Raw genomic sequence first — 13,785 nt, forward strand, 5'->3', positions numbered from 1 at the left:
TGTGTGTGTGTGTGTGTGTGTGTGTGTGTGTGTGTGTGTGTGTGTGTGTGTGTGTGTGTGTGTGTGTGTGTGTGTGTGTGTGTGTGTGTGTGTGTGTGTGTGTGTGTGTGTGTGTGTGTGTGTGTGTGTAGGGTTGCTGGGCACAGCAGGAGGGCGATCAGTGGAGTAGCCGCGGGCTGTCCCCTTGGAGGAGCGCAGGCTCCCTACGGCCCAGGGCTCTGGGGGTAGGGGTTTCCTGCAAGCCTCGCAGGCCTGGAGCAGGGTGCTGGTCGCTCTTCTCCCTTTGGTTTAAAGACTGGGTTGTCTGAGGATTGAGGAGTGGGGTGGAGGGCATGGAGCCCTTGGGAGGAGCCACCCTCCTGGGCGGGGGCCACGGAGGATGGCGGCCTTGGGTGGAGGACGGGACCGAGTCACTTGAGGCAAGAAATGGCACTGGGGGCCAATGCTGCAGGAGCTGAGGCCAAGGCTAGAGGCCGAGGCTGTGTGGCTCTGTTCTCCTGGACAGGTAGGGGACAGGAAGGACTCTGCCCTGGGTGTGCTGCAGAAAGGGAAGGGGATCGGGGACTGTTGAGAGCAGACAGAGCTCCGGGCTGGCTGCACTCTTACAGCGGCCCTGATACCACGAGCCGGTGCTCCTGAACATCAGTGCCTGGAAGACAGACGCACTTGCTGATCCTGTGGATGCCAAGTCTCTGGCTTCCCGAATCTGTTATCCAGAGTTCCCAGAACGGCCACTGCTAGGCGCTCTGCACACCCAGAGACCCACGGCATTCCTGTCTCTAGTGCCAGGGTCCACACACCCCTGCTGTTTCTGCTCAGACCAGACCTGGCAGCCCCTCCAGCCTGGGCCCCCATGACTCAGGTAAAGCCCACCGTGACACCTGACATTTCTTGGGTAGTGATGCAAGTGAGGTGAAGGGACAGTGGCTGAAGAGCCGGGCTGCCGGCCACATGGCTCCTGCCTGCCAGGCCATCGCAGGCTTGGGGGTCCTCCCAGGTGGGAGGCTGGGGGTCTCCCCACTGTGCCCTTCAGGCCAGGTCACACCGTCCGCTCCCCAGAAGGGAGCCCTTTCTCCGAGGACACCCGGGAAGCCAGACTGCCGTCTGCCCACAGTGACACTTGGGAGCAGGACGGATGGAACTGTCATCTATTACTTTTAATCGGAGCTGCCGACGCTGCCGGGCACTAGTCGGGAGGAGGGGAGCCAGGAAACAGGCCGTGGAAATTGCCAATAAAGACGATGATTTGTTTCTGAGGCTCTCAGCCACACACGTCCCTGCTGCTCCTGATTCTGGGGGCCCCATGACTAAGGGCATCACAGGTCCTTCCAGTGCTCATCAGTCAAGGGGAAGCGGCGACCCAGTTCCCCCCTCCGGGCCACCTGAGACCCCAGTGGTCTGGCTCGTCTGTTTTCTCGGGGTGGGTGCAGGCTGGGGAGGCGGGTCAGAGATCTGTGTAGGAGAGCCACATCCAGGAAGTGCACTGGGGCAGGATATGATGGCAGGGGGTGGGGGGGACCCAGGGGAAAGGCTGGACAGGGTGGAGGTGGAGCCAGGGAGTCTTGGGCTTCCCCGGTGGCTGAGTGGTAAAGAATCCTCCTGCAATGCAAGAGCCACAAAAACATGGGTTCGATCCCTGAGTTGGGAAGGTTCCCCTGGAGGAGGTCATGCTAACTCACTCCAGCATTCTTGCCTGGAGAATCCCATGGACAGGGGAGCCTGGTGGGCTACAGTCCATGGGGTCACAAAGAGTCGGACGCAACTGAAGCAACTAGGCAGGGAGTCTGCCCTGGGCCAGAGAGGGTTACAGAGCAGAGCTGAGCGGCTGGGGTGGCTACAGCTGGCCCTGGGCCCGCCTGGTGCTTAGCTGGTCAAGAGGCTGCAGCGGACAGTTCTGCTAGCAGAGGTCGGCCACCTGAGGCAGGGCCAAGGCCAAGAGAGCAGCTGCTACAAGGCAGGAGCTCAGTCCTGCCCTGCCCCCACCTGAGTGTCTGGTGGTGAACTGGCACTACCCCTGGCCCAGGCCGAGGCTGGCACGTGCTGTGAGAGAGGCACGTGGCAAACCCTCCAGAGCTCTGTTGAACTTGGCCGAGGGGCTTTGGGTCTGGTGGGCGTGCAGGAGGCAGGAGAAGCTGGCTGTTTGGACGTGAGCCTATCCCTGCTCCCTCCAGCTAGGAGTCTGGCTGGCGCGTCTCTACTCATTTTCCTCCTCAGCTCTAAATCTCCAAGACTAGTAAGAAACACAAGCAGAAACCGGCTTGCTGACTTCAGAACAAGCTACCTGCTCAGTCCTGATGGGTGGCTCTGATCTTGTGGGGTCATGGCGCCGAGGGCGTGAGGGCCAACTTCCCCAGAGCCGTCTGGTCCTGCCCTGGGGACCACACGCCTTCCCTCCGGGCCCTTCCCTCCCCCGCGGCGGGCAGGGGAGCAGAGTTCCCTAGGAGAACAGCTGTCTCCTAGATTGATTATCCGGTCCCCAGGAGATGGCTGCTCCAAAAACTCATCGGGTCTGATCGTAAATCAAGATGAAACGAGGGTGACAGGCTGTGAGCGACGGATGCGGCCAGGAGAGCAGGGCTCTGAGCGTACACCGGACGCCCAGGGCTCGGGCGCCACCACAGACGGGACGCCCAGGGCTCGGGCGCCGCCATGGACAGCTCGCGCCCCCGGGTTGCGGCCAAGGTGGGAGAGAGGATGGGGCAGTGAGCATCCTGACGTCTGGGCGGGCAGAACCTACAGTTCCCCAGGGCATGCATGGCGGGCTGGGCTTCTCTCCGAGCCTCACAGGCTGCGTTCAGAGAGCCTGCGTGATGGCTGGGGTTGCAGTCCTCGTCCATCCACTTCCACCTTCGTCCTACACCAGGCTGCTGGGGAGGCAGCCCTGGGGGTGGGGGGAGCAGCTGGGGGCCTGACACACGTCGCCCGAGGAGCGGCTGTCGGCCTCGGAAGGGGCAGCTGCAGGGTAACAAGCGGGGTCAGGAGGCTTCTCTTTTAATATCTGCAGCACCATCCCGGGGGGAAAAACAACCGGGCCTGTTTTGTGTGAATCAGAGGGCTCACCAGGACCATTCATTCATTCATTTGGCGGTGATGTCCTGAGGGTCCCCTGAGCCGGTAACTACTCTGGGCATCTGCGGATGGTGTCCTGAGCCAACAGGAACAGTCCTAGTCCTTCTGGGGCCTACAGTCTAGGGGCCCACCAGGTGGAACTTACAGGGGAGAAATGACTACGAAAGAAAGGACCGCTACGTGAGCTACGGTGGGGATATGGGGAGAGCCCAGTCTCAGGAGGTCCAAGCCAGGAGAGAAGACCACCTGGGGCTCACAGAGGGGAGCCAGGCGCCAGAGTCCCTTCAGAAGAACCAGGGGGGCTGCCCTGTCACGGTGCAGGAGGGGAGGGTCAGCCCGAAGGGGGCAGGACGGGGTCAGGGCCCCTGGACGGCACTTGCTGCCATGCCCTGTTCCACCCTCAGAGTACTGATCCACCTTGAGCTGCTCCTGCACTGCCTCGGGAGGGAGGGACAGGGAGAGGGAGAGAGACAAGGGAGAGAGACAAGGCAGAGAGACAGACAGGAGCGGAAGGCAGGTCCTAATCTGTACAGATCCTGAGCCCTGAGCAGACAGCTTGGAGGAGACATCTCCCTGATTCCTTTTCTGAGGAGGTCAGGTTGAAAGTGGCTCAGGCACGTCCAGTTGGCAGTCTCAGGTCAGTGGGGTCACGTCATTGCCACCTTTCCGTCCTGGGGACATCAGAGGCCTCAAGTATGGGGGTCAAAGTAAACTCTTATACCAAGATACAGGCTCATGATACTTAACAAGTCATCAGCGAGGCCCCTAGGGTGCTCCGACGAGAAACCCCCCTTGGTCACCTGCCCTGATTTGCACATGACACTTAAGAGACACAGGACTGAGGTGTGAAACTGGGTTGTCTTTAAAAAGCCCAAGGAGAAGCAAGCTCTCATTTGCCCGGGGCTGTGACCACCTGGGTGGCCTGTTCTGCAGAGGGGAAGGGACGCACTGCTGGGTGGTGCTGGGGGCGTTCCGGAAGTGGCCTCTGGTGCCGGGTCACTGAGTCAGAGGCATGTTTTGGTAGAAGTCTGAGCTAGAACAGAGCTCCTCTGGAAGGTGGGGGACTCTGCCCAGTGGCCCAAGCCCAGCCCTGACCCCTGCTGTCTCCTCTGCAGGCCCTGGGAGGAACACAGCTGTCACGGGAGGAGAGGGGACACGTGTCCACTAAGACCAGGTCCCTCATCCTTGATCCCCAAGGGCCCCGGAGCACACAAACACAAGGAGCCACGACTGAGAGCCAAGGGTGAAGCTGATGGAGTCCTTCCGGTGGTGCCCCAGGCGGGGGCTGTGCCAGCAGCCCAGCCCCTGCCCTGCGGCCAGCGCTGTGCCGTGCATTGTCTGGGAGGTGCCTGGTGCCACCTCCCTCCCTGAGCTCTGGGCCTGGCCCCAGATGCTCCCCCCACACACACCCTGCTGCTCTCGGAGCCCCGCGAGTGGCCCTGTTCCCTCACGTGCGAGGCGCAGGCCGTCCGTCAAGGGGGCTGTCAGGGGGACAGTGCCCTCCTCTCCAAGCGGGGAACCAGTGTGCCATGGCTGATGATTATGAATGGCCCTGGGTGCCCATCTAAGCTCGGGCACCGGCGCTCCAGGTGGGGAGCTAGGTCCCGGAGAGATTCCAGCTTCCTCCTTCAACCCCCAGTGCCCTTGGAGGTTGGGTCATCAAGCTGGGCTGCCCCCAGCCCCCAACCCTGAGATTCAGGAGGGCTGGGAGGATCTGATGGGGTACTGTCAGCCTGATGTGAGAACACTGAAGATCAGGCAGTTTCTTGGCCCTAAAAGCAGGAACAAGTGGCTGGGCAATTGCTCCTTATAAAATAGGACTGGCTAGGAACAGAGAGCCACTGGGCAGGTTCCCAGGACACGCAGGTCAGGGGTGTGAGTGGCAGCTCAGCCTGCAAAGCTCTAACCCCTCGGAGAGAACAGGAGAAAGGGAAGGGGGGAGGAGGCTGCTGCTTTCCTTCTGAATGAGCGAAAGTCTTCGAGTTGCACTGGGCTCAGCTCCTGGCCCTGTCCTAACTGGGTGAGCCTGCAGTGGTCACTTTGCCTCTTAGTGCCTCTGTTTCATCACCTTTAAAAAAGGGAGATGCTCGTGGGCGTGGGGACATGGAATAAGATGTTATTTAAAAAGGTGACAAAGGTCCGTCTAGTCAAAGCTACGGTTTTTCCAGTAGTCATGTATGGATGTGAGAGCTGGACTACAAAGAAAGCTGAGTGAAGAAGAATTGATGTTTTTAAAGTGTGGTGTTGGAGAAGACTCTTGAGAGCCCCTTGGACTGCAAGGAGATCCAACCAGTCCATCCTAAAGGAAATCAGTCCTGAATATTCTTTGGAAGGACTGATGCTGAAGGTGAAACTCCAATACTTCGGCCACCTGATGCGAAGAGCTGACTCGTTGGAAAAGACCCTGATGCTGGGAAAGATTGAAGGCGGGAAAAGGGGATAACAGAGGATGAGATGGTTGGATGGCATCACTGACTCGATGGACATGAGTCTGAGCAAGCTTTGGGAGTTGGTGATGGACAGGGAAGCCTGGTGTACTGAACTCCATGGGGTTGCAAAGAGTCAGACACAAGTGAGCGACTGAACTGAATTGAGTAAGCACAGCGCAGGATCTGTCCCACAGCAATCACTCAAAAACATGTCCGTCCCTTTTATCATCACAGGAACCTTATTTCCTATCCTGATAGCCCAGGTCAGCAGGAAAACCTGTAAACCCTAAGTCCTCAGCTAATTCTCCTTCTGCACAAGGAGGGTCCTGGGGTCAACCCATGACCCCACTCAGGTCGAGTCACAGTCATAACCCTTTCCTGCTGAGCGTCTCTGGCCCAGGTGTCAGCTAATCTCTGGGGGCTGAGGAGGACCCGGGGCAGGCTGCTCACACTTGCTCTGTGGACCAGAGCCACCTCTTTCTGCTCCGCTGAAGCTCATATGAGGCCAAGCTGCCCCCAACACCTGGTTGGCCATGGGGACTCGGCGTGTGCTCTCTGTACGGGGCTGGGTGGGAACCGGAAGGGAACTGTTTGGACTCTTCCGCACCCATGTGAGCCCATCCTTCCGGTCATCGCCCTCCCAACTGAGCTCAGGCTGTGGTCGGGGCAGAGGCTCCTTTCACACCATGAGGGGACAGGACACAAGGAGACACGCTCTCTGGCGGGGAGGGGCGCCCTCGGGGGAGGAGGGAAGCCCCTGAGCAGATGCACTCGGCTCCAGGAGCACTGTGGCCCTGGGTCAGATTTTGTGCCAGGTTCACAAGACATTCTGTGATCTCCGGCCTTGCCTGTGTAACTCGCACAAGTCCCCTGGGTTGCAATGAAGGAAGGGACTTTAGATCTGACTGCCTTCCCCTGCTGGATCAGCCCCTGAGGTTTCCAGCTTGGTGGGCATCAGTATCATCTCAGAGGCAGGAGAGGAGGGTGTTTAAGTAATCAACTTAGGGGACGGAGGTTCTGCTCCAGAAGGAGGAGTGAGTTGTTGATCAAGGGCAGGTATTTGAGTCTCTGAAGCAATCAAGCCTTAAGTATGAAATCAAGAGCTCTGGCCTTTTCATCCTTCGACTTTCCACACCCTCAAGGCACGGCAAGTGGCGGCTGGGGAGCTGGCTCCAGTTCGTAATCGCTGAGAGAGTACAGCCCAGGGGCCTCTGGCTGGCGGGCAGACTAATCTCCTTTGGCAAGATCAGAAACATAACTCTTCCACACCATCACTTTTCCCGAAGGCGGCTCAGTCCTTTCTAAACCTTCTCTTCTTGCTCCTTCCCTTTCTCGGGTGTCTAAGCCCTAACCCCTGATGTGACCGCACCTGGGGTGACTGCGTGCTTCCCAGGGGGTGCTGGGAAGAATCCGCCTGCCAGTGCAGCTGGGGACGGGGCCACTAAAGAGCTGTTACAGGTCAAATGAGATCAGAAGGGTGGACCCTAATCTGATGGGATATGTGCTCTTTTTTTTAAAATAAATTAAAAAACTTTTATTGTTATTTTTGGCCGCTCTGGGTCTTCATCACTGCATGTGGGCTTTCTCTAGTTGGGACGAGCGGGGGCTACTCTTTGCTGTGGTGCTCGGGCTTCTCTTGTTCTGGAGCCCCAGCTCTAGGGCACGCGGGCTTAAGCTGCCCCGTGGCATGTGGGACATTCCCAGACCAGGGATCGAACCCGTGTCCCCTGCACTGCAAGGCGGACTCTTAGCCACTGGACCACCAGGGAACTCCCACGTGCTCTTATAAAAGGAGAAAGGGGAGACAGAGCACATGCTGTCTGCACACACAGAGGAAAAGCCACGTGACGGCATGGTGAGCAGGTGGTCACCTACAAGCCAGGGAGGGAGGTCTCACCAGAAACCAGCCCTAGCAGGCTCCTTGATCCTGCGCATCCAGCCTCCAGAACTGAGAAGACAGACCTCTGCTGTTTAAGCCACCGGTTCCCGGTATCGTTATGACAGCCTGAGCCCACTAAGGCAGCTGAAGAGCAGTGGCTGGATGCAGAGAGAAACCAGGACGGCCAGAAAGAAGGGAGGCGTGGGGCTCCCCAGGGTCTGAAGGAGATTCCGGGGCTGCCCAGGGCCACAGCTCCTCCGATATGGATGCCCGACCCGGCTGCCTGGCTGGGGTTCACCCTGGCTCGCGGGCAGCCCGGTTCTGAGCAGAGGCGTGCCTGTAACCCTGGTCTGTCGGGCACCTCGCCTGTCTGGGCCTCATCCCCCTCTCTCTGCTGGAGTTCAGGCAGCTGGCCTGCCGACCTCCTGGATGAGCAGGAGTCCCTGCCTGAAGGCCAGGTCAGCACAAGTGTCGGCCACACGCAGGGCAGAGCTGCCGACAGCAGAGGCTGCTCAGAGGGGAAAGCCAGTCAGGGTCTCTGCTTGGAGCCAAGCCGGGCTCTGAGGTCAGCCCTGCCGCTAATGAAAGGGGTCATTTGGTGACATGTGGCTGGCCCTTCAGCAAGCTTTAATTAAGGTCTTCTCTACCTTAAGAGCCTTAAGACAGCATCCTCCAGTTCTTTCAACTAACCTCTGCATCTGCAGAGAAAACTTTTGGAAAACCAAGAATAAAATTAAGACCAGAGTGAAACATACATAGAAAGGTTTTCCTGGATCCCCTCCGCTGGCTGCATAACCAGTGAAAGCTGGACACAAGGAGAGCCCTGGACAGTGGCCGAGGTGGGGGATGTCAGGGTAGGGGGCCAGCGGCAAAGGCTCGGGACAAAGCCTGGCTGGGAGGGCAGGTGGGGGTCCATGTGCTACTTTCATTTGCGGGGGCGGGGGGGGGGGTGCCTTCCTGGCCTTCCGAGAAGCACCAGTTGCGTGAGGGGGCAGTGCTGAGTGGCTGTGAAGGAATTCAAACACTGAGCTGGCCTGTCGAGCCAACAGGATGTGGGGAACAGATGGCCCAGGCATGGATGACCCCGGGCTGCTGGTGGTGACGGATCAGAGCAGTCCCAGCAGGAGACACTCAGCTGAGATCAGTCATGGATCCACGGGGGGAGTTGGCCACTCGGCCACAGATAATTCTGGGGATGGGCAAAATTGGAGCCCTCGTGTTCCCGGGTGACGTCCCTTCCAGGGGACCTTCTGCTACTCGGGCCACCAGCCCCGGGCCCCACCTCTTCCTGCTGGCTCGGCCTGGAGGACAAATCTGGGGCACCTGCCGGGGGAGGTAGGGCGTGCGGGGGCCGAGGAAATCCACGCGGCTCCAGCGTATGCACAGACCGCTGAGGGGGATGGTGCCTGACCCACTTTGAGGGGAGCACAGAGACGGGAATAACGTGCGTGGTGTTGCTCTGAATACACGATCAGAGGGAAGGCAGCCCTGTGGGTCCCCGACAGCCCAGCCCGAGGAGGGCTGCTGCGCCGGAGATGCCTTTATTAGAGAGAAGCGGTTTTTTAATAACACTGAACGGGGCGCCCTGAGCCGAGCCAGCTGTGTCCCCAAGCGGGAGGCGTCTGCTGGGGGTGGGGCGTTGGGGGGGAATAACGGGGGTGAAGGGATGCTGCCGCTGTGGCCCCTTCCAGCCTGAGAGCCGCCCCCCTGCCCCCCTGCCCCAGGTGGCCCAGGGACCACGGTCCACAGTGGTTGGTTAAGTAGCTGAAGGCTCCAGCTCTGGGGTCACAGCTGCTGGGACTGTGGGCCTGAAGGACAGCACTGTCGTCTGTGTCCCGTAAGTGTCCCTGGTGGATGTGTGGCTGACGGTGAGAACTAGGAGTTAGGAGGAAGCCCAGCCTCTCTGCGAGGCCGGCCTGAGTCTCATTACTGGGAGGCTCGGGCTTTCCTTGAAGACGTGGGGGTGACGGTGAAGAGCAGAGAGGCATCCCATCTGATGGGCCTGGGGCCCAGCACTGGGGGGGTGCGGGACGGGGAGGCCGGACAGTGGCAGCCGGCAACGCTCCCAGATCTCGGCAGGGATACCCAGGGATACAGCTCTTTTGGGGCAGTTTGGGCCACGTCCCTGATCTCCTGGCCAGCCCCAAGAGAGGCTCACTCTGGGGCCGCTCCTGGGACGTAGTGGCCAGAGATGACCACAGTGAGGGTGCGCACAGGGCTGGTGTCTGGACGCTGGAGCGCTGTGCAGACAGCGCTTTCTACACGGTCTCATTGTATCTTCCAGGTCTCCCAAACTCAGCCACCCGGTCTCCCCAGAACTTATTTGAGCAGCAAAAGAAATCAATGGTGGCGCTTGTCAGACATGTTCTGACGTTTTCCTGACGTGGCTATTTGCAAAGGCCATCGGCCCTTTAGATTGCAACCAGGGGCTTTTGTCGGAGGGACCGGCCCGCAGGCTTCTCAGCCTGTCTGGAGCTCTGGGCGGGGGAGGGGGTTGGGGGGGATGGGTGTGCTCAGACAGGGTCCCTGCAGTCTGCCCTGGCCTCAACAGATGGCAGAACAAACTCCTAATTACGCATGAGAAAGCTTCCGGCTCAGCACATCTATTTATGATTTTCCGGTCCCTTCGGTGTTCCTTCTTCCCTGTGCCTTCCAAGAACCCAAGTTAGCTGATTGCCACCCTATCTCCCCTCCCCACTTGGCTCCCCCGGACATCCTGGGCCCTAATCTGGGTGGTGGGGAGAGACACGGTGGGCAGGAAGTGGGAAGGCAGGGGGGACATGGCCACAGAGCTGCCGTTCAGCAGCAAAATAAAGAGGGGGCTCATCGCAAACTGACAACTTGGCACACACTTGAGAGGACAAACAGGGCCAGGGTGCTCACTGCCTCTGCAGGAGTTCTAGAAAAATCACCTGGGGTCATTTTGGGCCAGAAGTGAGATGCCCCTCACCCACTGCGATATCCCATGGGCAGCGGTGACTTGCTCCCTCCCACAGTGGGGTTGCCTGGCGGTTCCCTGGGTAAACGATTTCTGCTCCCTGCCCGCCCCCCGATCCTGCTCTGTCCTGTGCTCTGGGATCAGGACCGGGGAGACCCCTTCAAGCAGGTCTGCAAAGGAAAATGACTGGGTGGCTCCAGCGGGAACTGAACCCCAGGCTCAGCTACCTGTTAGAGGGCTGACATCACTGGGTGGTTGGGCTTCCACCCAAGAGGGCTTCGTGTCAGAGACGGCTTTCCTTTTCGAGCCCAGAGGCCTGACTCTCTCAGGGAGACAAACAACAGGCCCGAGCTGTCACCCACGGTTGGCGGAGAGGCTGCGGCCGATTGATTACCTCTCGGATCAGAGGGAGAAGAGGGGCAAGGGCCTCGCACGACAGCCAGGTCACCGCCTCGCGCCCTCTCACAAGGCCACGGCCACCTCGCCCTGCCACCCTGCCAGGGGCTGCCTCTGAGGGCCTGGGGGCTGCAGGTGGAGACTGGCGGAGGCCCCCTGCAGTCCCCTTGCTGCCCTAAAGGGAGAGGCTCCGCCTGGGAGGAGGAGAAACAGAGCGGGGTCACGGCGGGCCGCAGCGGCCCACGCTGGGGGAAAGAGCAGCCCATTTTCTAAAGCAGCTGAGCCGCGGGCTCCACTCCGTGAGCTCCGTCCTGGAGGAAGGCGAGGACCCCAAGAGCAGAACTGGGAGGGGCAGGGGCTGTGGGAGGTGCCCAGGGATCCCGGCCGGCTGGCGCTGGGAGCTCAGCATGGCCTCTGCGGGTGGAGCCGGGTCTGACCCGAGCCTGGGGCCACCTGGTGTCCGTGCCAGATACCCGCCCTTTATTTACTGTCAGCCTCCTCTCTGCCTCCTACAACCTCTCTCTTCTAACACAGGCACCGCTCACCACACACAGACAGGACCTCATGTTACACATGCCCCCTGGGGATCCTGGGGGGCTGGGGAGACCCCTCTGCCAGGCCCACCAACCAGAACAGCAACAGCATCTTTGCTTTGAGACCAAAACCAGTGTGTGACTGATCCCAGAGCGCCCGCCGGGGGCGGGGGTGACGGTGGCTGCACACCCTCTGGTTGTGGGCCCAGGTGGGTCCCGGGTGGATGGCAGAACGGTGTCAGAAGTGAATGAACTCCCAGCCGTCAACTCCCCCCGAGCTCAGTGGGGGTCTTGCTCTTTGCAGTGTCAGTTGGAGAGTACTGTGGTGGTGTCTTTTTACGCTCTAGTGGCCAGGGACTCAAGAGGTGGCCACCACGGCCCGCTGGGTTTTAAGGCTGTGCTGCATGGGGTGTCCATGAGAACAAAAAGCAGCTGCTCTCCTGCCCTGAAGGGGCCCAGCCCCATCCAGGCCTCTAGGAGCACCACCCTCTGGGTGATGGGGACCCAGCACAGTCAGAACAAGCGGTCCTCAGCTGAACCCTGCCTTTGTCCACGTGACCTCGAAGTGACTTGTCTTTTTTAGGGACAAAATTTGCCCACCAGTAAAAAGGCACAGAGTGCTTGCCTCCTCCCTGCGCTCAGGAGTCCACGGGAGCCCCTTCTACCTCCTAGCGCTGGCTGCGAGCCCGCGTGGCCGTCTCGGGAAGACTGGGAATGAGGGGAGCGAGGCAGACCTCGAGATGCTTGTCAGACTCACCGATCCATCTCATCAGGGACGTGAGGATCTGCAGGTACTTGGTCTTCTGGACGTCAAAGAAGGTGAAGGGTCCGAGGAGGAGCGTGAAGACGGCCTGGTGACAAAAACGAGAGTGAGACGGTGCAGAGGCCAGGCACGTGTGGCATCCCGTGCGTGTGGGCAGGGCACACTGTTCATGTAGCCTCCAGCCATCACCAGGGCTGCTCCGAACCCAGGTGTGCGCCGGGAACGGCAGAGGCTCCCTGGGGTCAGACAGCACCGCCTGGCGAATTCCTATGACCAGGGCAGCAGCAGAAAATGAGACCCGTGCGTGTCTGCTGGGCCTCACACTTGTGGTCCTGAGGCGACTTTCTAGGCAAATCACAGGTGATCTCTTGCGGACATGGCCCTGCTTGCTTCTCTTCTCAGTAAGTGCTGACCGAGGGCGTCACGGGCCCAGCAGCAGGCTAGTGTGAGCACTGGTTAGGAAGGTGAGGCTCCAAAACAAACCCCAGGTACATCCCGGGTTCTCATGGTTTACTGGGAAGAAAGGACAGAGGGGTGGGGACGCAAGGGCCCCGATGACCCGGCACAGTGGGAAGGACACCATCCTGAACGGTTCAGAGGACAGGATCAATTAGGATGTCGGTAATCAGCAACCTCTTGAATTCTGAGAGAAGGTGAAGCCTGGAGAATCACAGCCAGTGTCTCCTGGGGCAGAGCCACAGAGAAACATCCTGGACCAGGAAGAGCAGGAAGCCCGGAGTGGACGGGTGTTGGGGGTGGGAGCCGTGGGGGAGCCGGCACTGGCCCCCCTCGTGGCCCTTCCTCTCTGGAGAACAGGGAGAGCGAGTGCTTCCTTAGGGGGAAAACCGAAGAGAATTTAAACCCGGCCTTAGAGAACTGGGATCTGGGGAAACTGAACCCCCTCTGCAAAAGAGAACAGGGAGGCGGATAAACGCGGCCCCACTGAGACTGGGGCTGGGGACGGAGGGAAGCTGAGGCTCTCCATGCCAAGCCGGCTGCTCCGAGAGCAGAGCGATTAGAAGCTGCTGGGTGGAGTTACGAGGATGGCACCATTTCCAATCTGCCACTCGGAAGCAGCAGCGGAGGCAGCAGACCTGATTAACATTTACAGCGTGCCACTTTATCACGCTAATGCTGATGCCACTTGCCAGGGATGCAGCGGACGGTGCCGAGCCGAAAGTGGGGAGCAGGGTTCACTCTGGGGGAGTCGGGGCTGGCCCTGGGATCCGGGTGAACGCGTCCCAGCTGCTTGGCCTGGTGGCCAGTCCCTGGCTCCCCCGACAGGGGTGGGGGGTGAGCCTGTCCTCTCCACCCCCGCCCCTCCTGGAAGGGGAGCAGGATGTGGGAGAGGCTGTGACCCCTCATCCAAGTCCATTATCACTGCGAGAATGGCAGGAAAGACTGAAGTGCTGCTTAAGCAAGGGCTCTAATTAGCTGGGGTGGGTACGGCCTCCTGGCAGTCCCCCAGGGCTCGGAGACTACTGGAAGGAGCTTCCTTCTGGGGGCAGACAACCAGCCCTGCTTCCGCTCTGGAAGAAACAGCGGTTTCAGCAGGTGGGGTGACGGGGGAGGCAGAGGACAAGGGCTCTTGAGCAGTCCTCGCCGGCCCCCTGTGGCCTGGGGACAGTGAGGTGACAGTCACCCAGCCGTGTCCGATTCTTTGCCCCCTCATGGACTACAGCCTGCCAGGCTCCTCTGTCCGTGGGATTCTCCAGGCAAGGATATGGGTTGCCACGCCCTCCTCCAGGGGATTTTCCCAAGCCAGGAGTCGAACTCTG

General features: G+C 59.9%; 1 protein-coding gene across 5 annotated transcripts in view; it reads right to left on the reverse strand.

The window, feature by feature from the left end:
• Window positions 1-13,785, reverse strand: part of TMEM104 (transmembrane protein 104) — a 56,285-nt gene that overhangs the window by 2,717 nt on the left and 39,783 nt on the right. For all 5 annotated transcript variants that reach the window (XM_060395018.1, XM_027974043.2, XM_027974042.1 and 2 more), the window contains exon 9: window positions 12,002-12,095. In XM_060395018.1, coding sequence (XP_060251001.1) covers window positions 12,002-12,095 — 94 coding nt within the window. The remainder of the gene's footprint in view (window positions 1-12,001; window positions 12,096-13,785) is intronic.

The sequence above is a fragment of the Ovis aries genome, chromosome 11 (genome assembly GCF_016772045.2).
Source record: "Ovis aries strain OAR_USU_Benz2616 breed Rambouillet chromosome 11, ARS-UI_Ramb_v3.0, whole genome shotgun sequence".
Taxonomy (NCBI): Eukaryota; Metazoa; Chordata; class Mammalia; order Artiodactyla; family Bovidae; genus Ovis; species Ovis aries.